The sequence below is a fragment of the Brachyistius frenatus genome, unplaced genomic scaffold (assembly GCF_029030835.1).
Source record: "Brachyistius frenatus isolate BFR_SWC_R1_liver_20210118 unplaced genomic scaffold, ASM2903083v1 Contig_3, whole genome shotgun sequence".
Classification (NCBI taxonomy): Eukaryota; Metazoa; Chordata; class Actinopteri; family Embiotocidae; genus Brachyistius; species Brachyistius frenatus.
In genome coordinates, this window is record NW_027210602.1 from 6,828,291 (window position 1) to 6,838,534 (window position 10,244).

Consider the following 10,244-nt stretch of genomic DNA (forward strand, 5'->3'; position numbering starts at 1 on the left):
ATGTGCTGCAGGAGGACGGTGAGTAAAGGGGATGACCTGTCAAACAGGGAGAGGAGAGGAAAGGAGACCTGACCAGATGGAAGTGGTGGTAAATACCGAAGACAAGAGGAGGAGATGATAGAAGATGAAAGAAACACTCAAGAGGGAGGAATGATGGAGATAACAGAGCTCTGATATTTAAGGATCCTTTGAATAAACAGTCTGTCAGCACTGCACCGAGTATCAAAGAAACAGCTCCACAAATAAAACAAAAAGCTAAAGTGAGTCCCTAAAATGCGTTTCTCTCCTCCTCCACATCGGTTCTGCCACGTTTACGGGGCAATCCATCTATTCTTAGGAAAGAAAAGCCTTGAGAGCCTGACGGGAGCCAGGCAGAGACCGAGCAGCCTGGGCTAATAGCTGACATTAACTTCTAAACAATGCAGGGGAAGGACAAGAAACGAGGGTGGACTGGGTCGTTAATGCTGCTTCATTGTGCTATTTTGGTACTTTGGCTAATATCGTTTTGTTTTTGTTTTGTTTTTGTGATGACAGATTGATTGGAATCCAAGGAGAGTTGGACCAAAGATGAAACATATTTCTCCTCAGCACAAAGGATGATGATTCTGTATCCACTATCAATAAAAGTGGAAAATAAAAAATATATATTTACAAAATTGTTGTGGACAGGCCTTTAGAGTCGCTTTTCATTGCTTGAGACAGGACACAGTCTGATAATTGATTATTTATTTGTTTATTACTTGCTGCTTGACCTGTTGTCAACTTAGTAATTGTTTAAAGAAACTTCTTCCAGCATATGGAGACAGAGTGACACTTTAAAGCTCCCATAACAGCGATTGTTACAACCTTTTACTGGCATAAATGTGACATCTAGTGGATGTTATTGGGCTACTACACTCTTCACTCATCCTCTAAAAAAGGATTTTATTTTGAGGCACAAAGGCAGTTTTTATTCTGTAGTAAAATTTAAAATAATTGCAGAAGATGCCACAAGAAACTACAATTTCATATTTGCTGGACATTTATTGATCATACCGATTTATATTACTCCTATACTATTTTGTGGCTGATTATAAAACAAGAAAACCATGGATCAACTGTTAACACAATTTCTTTCATTTGTATTCATAAAATACAAAAACAAATATGATCATAATTTCACACTTTGTATGACTATATTAATTTCTCATTGTCACATCAGCTTGCATACATGAGTCCATTTGTTCAGGTTTGTCCTGGGTTGTGCTGCTGTCTTCTGCCTGTGAACACACACTCTGCTGTGTCTCCTCCTCCAAGCTCCTCTTGATGGTCATCTCTCTCTCATATATATATATATATATATTTTTGTTGTTGTTGCACATTTTAGCATAAAGTATCCAATGTATCAACAACTTTAATATGCGAGAGGTCCCGGGTTCCAATCGCGGACGAGCCCCCAATTTGTCATGACTGCTCGCAAACCACGACAAAAATGGGAGAAACACACGGTAGGACTAAAGTAATGACAACATCTGTCGTAAGAAATGAAACCAACAAAACATACTTAACGGGGTGATGTGTTTGTCAGTCTCAGCTTGCCAGTTGTTGGACGTGTGGTGAGTGGAGTTTGTTATGTTGTGTAAACCTATGTTAACCATGTTTATCACGGTGCTCCAGGAGGGCGCCGTGTGGAGCTATGAAGTGGATCAGATAGATGGACACGAGTCAGGTCCTCGTATGGGACTCCTGGCAGACTGGCCAGGTGCTCCCAGTTGTATTGATTAACCCCGCCCACCGGGTACCTGCAAGGAAACAGATAAGGCAGAGGGAAACGCACACAGCAGGCCGGGGGTCATCCCAACAATGGATCAACATTTAATTCACCCTTTAAAATGACTTGTGGTCGATGATTAAAATAAGGACTTAAAATCTTATATGAAGTTTTAAAAAAACATGAATTCTAAGCAAAAGCATTCAAATGTAAACCTTTATTCTTTAATAAGCACAAACTCTTGATTCATTTTGAGTTGACCGTTTTGACCTTCCGTGCTGGACTTTCTATTTGGAAGTTGATCAGAAATGTTTTTATCCTGAACGAACAATTGATATATTTTCTTTTATTTAAAAGAAAGAAAAGCTCACACCGTCTTGAGCACCAGGGACAAATACAGAGAACTAATGTATTGATGAACCTTTTAACAAATGCATTTGGAATTAAATATTCTACTTCAAACTTTATATAAGTATTATCGACTAAGAATTGTCACTTTTATCTATTTAAGCAGTATCACTTGTAGCATCTTAAACTGGAGGTCATTACCACAGATCTCCACTAGGTGGAGCTGTGACTCAGGTGTCCTGTCCATAATCAATCCTGTTGGATCACGTGCTTTTCTGTCAGATCTCAAGTGGGGATTGGATTTCCCGGAGATATTGTGTTTGTATTGAATTTTTTTTTTTATGTGCATATGATCCGAATTAATGTTTTGATGAATCCATTAGGGTAAATGCCTCCAATATTGAAGATTTTATTTTAAAGATCAATATTGTTGGCCTACACTTTCACTGTTTACCAGACGATTGTGATCCAAAGGCTCAGAAATCCTCCCAAAAAATAAAAAAAAAACACTGAGAAGAAATGGAGATGAATGTTATCAATAACTTTTCTTTTTTTTTTTTTTTTTTTTAAGTTATACACACTGCTAACAGACATACTTTTTCTTAAAGGATTAACCTTATCAAATGGTTTCTGTTGGGAAGGGTGTTTTGGTGGGTTAAACTCCTTATCAGGGACCTTAGATTCATGACGAACATCAGACTGTGTGGGCATGGGCTGCAAAAACGAGCTCATTTCCCTTTTTTTATGAATGAACGCTGCGTCCCCATGAGCCAGTCAGCCAATGAGCAGCTCGCACCTGCAGCCCTTCACAGCTTATAGGCAGCAAGAAGTCACAACACTTTGAAACGTGGAGGGGAGAGCACGGAACACAGCAGCAGCAGCAGCCTGCAGCAGGGCCTTCATTTACTCACTCACTCACACATACATACATACATACATCGTAGCAGGGATTGTTGTTGTCACCACAGGTTGCAATGTCGCTGAAGAACGGCAACACCGTGGCTCTGGAGCGACGCATGGATCTGGCCTCGCTCTTCTGCATGATCGGGCGCCATGGTCCCGCCGTGGCTCTGGCTGCGATCGCAGTGGTGTCGGTGCTGGCGGGCTTCATCATCTACCGGAGCATGAGGGGGAAGCGGAGGAAGGCCACAGCCGGAGCCGACAGCGACAGCAGGAGCCACGCAGCGGAGATGGACGCCTCGCCGGTTCAGACGGACCCGGAGCCGGAGCCGGAGCCGAGTCCGGAGGAATCACGCAGCTCCGCGGAGTCAACAGGTAAAATATTCACATGTGACGTTATCAGGCGGGAGGGTGCTGCAGTTTACAGGTGCAGGAATCCGCACCGTGGAAATGTCACTCTGTAGCTCGGTGATAGATTCGGGTTTTAGAGCTCATTTGCATGAATCTACCGAGCACGCTTACACGAGACATGCTGAGGGTTAAGTATCATGATATTGTAGGAAGTGCACCGTCAGGGTCCCATCAACTACAACAGCTTAATGCAGATCATCATGACACGCCAGTGTTGAATAAATCATAACGTACTATAGCCTACAACCACGGGGACAAGTATTCTGCATAATGGCTGTTCTTTGAACAATTTGCTGCCAATACTTTGAAATTTTACCTTGAACTTTTAAAAGATTATTTTTAAAGTGTGGTTTTGCTACTTTTACTTTACTTTACCACAACGGTGAATGCTGGTAAAACTCATTAATACTATTTTTTTTTGTCTCTAAGAGAGCCATACAGCCATGGCACATGATGAAAAGGGGTTATCGAGCTCCGTTGGTAAAATAGAGACTGAAATGTACATTTACAAATGAGATAGCTGGACTTTTCCCTAAAATCAGTTGTAAAATGTGCTATTCAGCAATATTCGTACGGTTTGGTTTCAACACGCAGATAAAATGACAAAATGTTTTGCAAGAGAGATTTTGGCCAGGTCAAATAAAGCTCTAACTAGAGGAGACGGAAAACCAACAAATCTTTGCTGTTGCTGATTGCACTGATTACTTTTCGTTTGATTAAGTCTGTCATCACATGAAGGTACAAAGGGGGATTACACAAATAAGGTGTAAACTTTTAAAATAGATCTTACCTGGCTTTCACATCAGCCCTTTAAAAACCAGCCAAATATACTCATCCTATCAGATATTTATTTTCCATTTATATCAAGTGACTGTTGCTTAGTTAACCCATTAACTTGCATTATTTTGAAGAGCGCCTCTTATAAATAAGAGTATAATTTTAAAAATATAAACTTAATGTGTTGTGGCGAATAAGTACATGTGGAAAATATGAATATTCTTTCTTGTCTTCTTATATAGATGTGAGTGATGAAAGCCTAACGGATGCGAAGGAGGATGCTGATCTAATTCGGAGTGATCTCAAAATCAGACATCGTCGTGCTGAACACAAACCTCCACCTTATTGTCCAGCTGAGAGCGACCCGGTGACAGACAACAAACTCGACACTTCAGGCGCGCAGGATTTTCGAAGAGCACCGGAGACGTACGCAGAGGAGGCTGATCAGAGCCTGCAAAGTGACACCGTGGCAGGAGGGGATGCAGAGGGTGATGCTGACTGCCACCGGGGTTTAACAGATGACGCGGTGAAGGATGCTGAAGAGGACCGTGACAACGATGGCTGCTTAAAGCCTGAGCTGATTTATAATGAGAGCCACAAAGAGGGAAAGGAGGTAAGCAGTTGTCTCATGGAAGTTATTGTAAAAAAAATTAAATAAAAATAAAGTCAGTTGGACAGAGTAATGGCCGAAGGGACATTTTTAGAAAGTTACACGTATATTGAGTTTTTTTCATTGTGTATAAAACTCACCTCAGTATATGTGTAACTTATATTGAGTGTAATGAATGTAAAACTCTTTATTCTGTTAATTTTACGACGCATTTCTGTACGGCTCAGTTTCACGGCTTATAAGTTGGAGTCGGTTACAGACAGTCAACCTTAACATGACTCCTTACGCATTTTTATATTCAAAATTGAATATGTACAGAGCCTAAGGAACACGCTAAATGTGTATCTGTCTTAATGCAGTCAAAGTTAAATACAATAGCTAAAATGGAAGTTTACAGTTACATTGAACTCAAACGTGATTCATAAACACTAATGACGCTCCAGGTCTGTTGGATGTGTAAATAAGCAACCGTCTGCCAACATGGTAGCTGAAACTATTATCCAAGCTCATAACGTCTCTCGGCCTGTCACAAGTATTACATAATCGCCTGATCAGTTATTTGAGCATAATTGTCATTATTTTGCGTGATCGTCAGAATCATTTAAATTCATGTATCCCGAAACAGCTGGATGAAACTAACAGAAAGCTAAATATTAAGTAGCAGCTAGGACACGGTTAGCTTAGCTTAGTACAATGACCAGAAATGGGGAAACGGGTGGCCAGACTCTGTGAGAATCTTTTTTTTTTTTTTTTTTTTTTTTATCTCCCCTGTATATGCATATTCATTCTCTCTGTGGTTTCACTCTAACACGGTGCTGTAGCACAATAGCCTTTGGTACTTTATATTGTCTTTAGTGTATTTTCATCTACTGTATGAGCACAAAAAAAAAAGTTGGCAAGAAGAGAGTAACGGTCTTTGTATGCGTGTAGGTGGTACAAGCAACGTACCAGGAAGATGAGACTGTGGCGACAGGCGAGGACCTTTCAGATGAGAAAACCCATCAAGAGGAGGACGACCTTCAGTGTTTCTCAGACGGCTTCAAACAAAACCCTCTTGCGAGTGAAAACGGAGACGACGACACTCCGCATGATAATGTAACCACACCAGATCCAAACAGCGTGGAGTCCAACTTGGAAGAGCCTATCGTTCATATCGGAGATGTCTCTTGCAACTGTTACAGCAAAGACGCAGAGTTTGAAGAAGAGAATCACCCTCCAGGAAGTACTGATTGTTTTCATGATGACGGCAGTAATCGCCTCTCTCCAGAGAAAGAGAAGAAAAGCGAGGGTGAGAAAGCAGAGGAGTGTTTAGGCAACCAACTGATTGCTCAACAAGCTGAGATTGTGTACTCGGCATGTGAACAAACAACAAACCTGCCATCTTCCCAGCTGGATCAGTGTGACGATGTGACGGATGAGGAGACGCTGTCCATTCAGGACGGTGACGGGGATGACGGCCGTCTTCTAACTGGTGAAGTGATTGAAGAAGATGACGATAAAGACCAACTGAACAATCTTGCGGCTGTCGAATTCGACGCCCAGCCGCTACAAAAAGACAGACGACTCCAGCCTGAACCACAAAATGAAAACGGTCTTGCCTGTAATCAAGAGTGTGATGTTAACAAAGGGAAAACGCTGACTTTCCGTGATGAAGAGTGTGATAGTTTAAGGGTAGAACGTTCCCCTCCTCTGTCGCCTCTGGTCGAGCCAGCTGAGTCGGAAAAGATTGATGGTGACGATGGTCTGTCTGATGCAACAACTGATACAAAACCTCAAATCTCCAGCACTGTGGATTCTCTTGACCGGTCATCAGATAATCAACAACCACAAAGCCAAGACAAAGAACTTGCCCCAACTTTGGATAACGATGCAGATCTTGATATTTTTTGCCCTGACCTGCCACCTCCTCTGAGCGAAAAGAAGGAAACTGGCACGGTAGTCGTGCTGGCTGAAGAAAGCGTTGACCGTCTTGCGTCCTCTTGCTACGAAGACCAACAAAGTGGCCGCATGGAAAATGATGAAACAATTGACAAGACAAGAGTTAATTGTGCCACTGATGCAGCCGTTTGTGATGAGACGAGCTCCACTGCGCCCGTGACCTCTACAGAAGTACCTCATCCCGACACGCTGCCTACTTTCCAAGACGTACAGAGTGACCAAATACAAAACCACACAGATTCCCCAGAGGTTACCATTTGTGCCGCTCCTGAAGTGATTGAGAGTATTAACCCTCCGGCGTGTCGAACCCCCCTGCAGTCTTTTGAGCAAAGTGGGCTGACTTTGTCGTCTTCGGGTCTTGGTGAAGAGAGCGGGATTTCAAGCATTGCCGTCGGCCCGGATGCTGTCAATGACGTGACCCCAGCAAATGTGGTGCTCCATGTAACCGATTTAGATCGACAGTGTGAAGGACGGGTTCAGAACCGCCTCAACGCTGACAATGTAGCTTTACCCGTCATTAATGAGGACACGGCAGGTACGGTAATCGGGTCTTGCCCGTCAAATATATCCCAGCAACCCCACGGTGTGCACAAACACTCGGGCGTTGTGGATTTCCCTGACCTGCCATCATGTTATCAACAAACGCAAACACGAGAGAAAGAAGAGGAAGTTGCCACAACTTTGGATAAAGACGCGGATCTTGATATTCTCTGCCCTGACTCGCTATTTCTTCAGACCAAAAAGAATAAAATTGACACACTTGTGGCATTTGCTGAGAAAAGTGTTCGTCGGCTTGCGTCCTCTTGCTACAAAGACCAACAAAGTGGCCGCGTGGAAAATGACGAAACGATTGACAAGACGAGAGTTAGTTGTGCCACTGATGCAGGTCTTTGTGACGAGCTAGCTGGCTTTACTGCACCCGTGACGTCTACAGAAGTATCTCGTCCCGACATGTTACCTTCCCTCCGAGACGCGCAAAATGATACAGATTCTCCCAAGGCTACCGTCGGTGCCGCTCCTGAAGTGGTTGAGAGTATTGACCCTCTGGCGTGTCAAATTCCCCTGCTGTCTTTTGAGCAAAGTGAGCTGTCTTGGCCAACATCTCGTCTCGGTGAAGAGAGCGGGATCTCGAGCATGGCCGTCAGCCCTGACTTGCCAGATGCCGATCATGACGTGACCTCTGAAAATGCGGTGCTCCCGGTAACGGGTTGTGATCCACAACGTGAAGAACGGTCGCAAAGCTGCTTGTATGCTGATGACGTAGCTGTATCCGTCCTCAATGAAGATACGGAAGGTTTGGCACCCGGGTCTCGTCCGTCATATCTATCCCACAAACCCTACCGTGAGCACAGAGACCGGGCTAGTGACGCGTCTTTTGCAGCCAACGAGGACACGTTCGGCCACGAGATTGAAAATAGTTACCACAGAGAGGTGGACCAGTTGACGGAGCAGACCGGGGAGGACGACATGCGCTTAACTGTCGAGCTGACAAAGCAGACGCGCATAAAAGCAGTTGCTGAGGCTGTAGAAGTTAAGGAAAAGAAGGAAGGAGCCAAGAAAGAGGAAGAGGAGGACTATGAAAAGACCGAAATCAGTATTATGGAGGCCACTATGGACCATAATGAATGGATCACTGAGGGGAACTATCAAGTCCTTCCCTGGATGAACCCTTCAGTCCCGTATTTTGCCCAGAACCCCACAAAACCTGAGCCACCTCCAACTGAAGAACACCACGACGGCTCTTCTCCTGCAGTTGTTGCTTGTGTAGATACAGATATCCCACCTTCCACTGAAGTCGGCCAACCCGGCTCCGTTTTCCCTCTTGACGCAAATGCGGAAAATAACAAAAAGGTCGTGGCAGTCCAGCCCGTCCCGCAAAACGTCAACGTGACCTTCCGCATCCACTATCTCACCCACTTGCCATACCAGAAGGTGGCTATCGCAGGGAACCAGCAGGAGCTGGGAAACTGGAAGGATTTCATCCCGCTGGAGAGAGCCAAGGATGGGCTGTGGTCCACCGTGGTCAGCCTGCCCGCGGAGAGCCATGTGGAATGGAAGTTTGTGGTGGTGGACAAGGGTGAGGTTTGTCGTTGGGAGGAGTGTGGCAACCGCCTGCTGGATACAGGCTACGGAGACGACCTGATTGTGCACAAATGGTGGGGATTCTTGTAAGTTGACATTTAAGGAAATGGCTGAAGACGTGAGCGGAAGATCGAGAGTGGCAGGTGAAGGAAGCTTAGGGACTGGATGCCGGAACAGGTAGAGGCAAGTTTATTTGGTTGTGTGTTCATTGATGAATTTTGCGGTGTTGATTTGGTTAATTTGGGGACATTAATGGGTATTACTGTTACAAATTGGTTTGAAGAAACATTTTCTACACGTTAATATTGTTTAAGTAAAATTGAAAGGAAGTTATTTTACTGGTGAGATCTGTCAGAAAATTTACAACGGTTTTGATCTTTTTGATAACACGTCACATTTTTGTATTTGTATTTTTCATTTTCTCTTGTTTGTCAAATATATATTTTGACTTCTACTGTGTTGATCTGACTAAATAAATAATCTAAAGTTGTCACCCTGCAGTTAGAACTTTCAATGTGCAGTTCTAAAATCCCAATTAGACGACCGCCTTCTAATAGCCAACGATTAAGTGGATCTTTCAGGGCACTGGAAAGATTGCCATCAAATGACAAAAGTACCACATAAATCGTCTTCCTTTTTATGTGGCAATACGTATGATTATGCAAACTGAACCTCCTTAAAAGTTGGTGAGTTAATGCAAAGGTTCAATTTGTACGAGACTTTTATTATACTGTCCATATGCTGCTTGAATACGCCCTAACAATCTATCAGAATAAATGCACATAGTTCACTTTTACTACAGCAATAATTATTCTGTATACTATATGACTGGTGTTACATCAGGTACTCTAATGTGTTTACCACTAAACTGTGATAGTGCTGTAACTTTGATGCTGCTTTTAATTCGTGGGATTCTATGCATGAAAATAAATGTCCCACTGTTGTTCTATAAATGTGCCTTTTTAAACATAAGTTTCTATTGATGTGTATCAAAAACTTGAATGAATTACTCGTAGTGTGTTACTTATTTTCTCAAAAGTGATCATTTTCAGTCGGGTTTAAGTTTTTAATCAGTGTAGACTATAGTTACTGTGTCTTAGATTATATCATAGTATCTTTAATATGCAATATTGTGATGATGATGCTATTCCTGAATGTTAATAAAGTGGAGATTGTTATCAAATCAAATCTGGGCATATGTTTCTTGTACATGTTAAATCATATCCATTTTTAATTATCTCAGCTGATTGATGTATGATGTTCTTTGCCGTCTAAATTTCTGCAAATCATTTACAATTGTTGCGACAGCCTGACGTGGGTGAAAAAAAACGGGGAACTCTCCAACCTAATGTCTAATTGTTCTTCAGCTACATTTCTGTTCTTCAAAGCAAAAGCCACAACCGTGACCTTGTTTTGAGTCCAGCTGGC

At 42.9% G+C, this 10,244-nt stretch overlaps 1 protein-coding gene across 1 annotated transcript; it reads left to right on the forward strand.

The window, feature by feature from the left end:
• The first annotated feature begins 2,913 nt into the window (after positions 1 to 2,913).
• On the forward strand, positions 2,914 to 10,004 carry stbd1 (starch binding domain 1). Its single transcript, XM_069704855.1, has 3 exons — positions 2,914 to 3,373; positions 4,429 to 4,799; positions 5,727 to 10,004. The coding sequence occupies exons 1-3, from the start codon at positions 3,073 to 3,075 to the stop codon at positions 8,904 to 8,906; spliced, it is 3,852 nt and encodes a 1,283-aa protein (XP_069560956.1). The 5' UTR covers positions 2,914 to 3,072; the 3' UTR covers positions 8,907 to 10,004.
• The last annotated feature ends 240 nt before the right edge of the window (positions 10,005 to 10,244 follow it).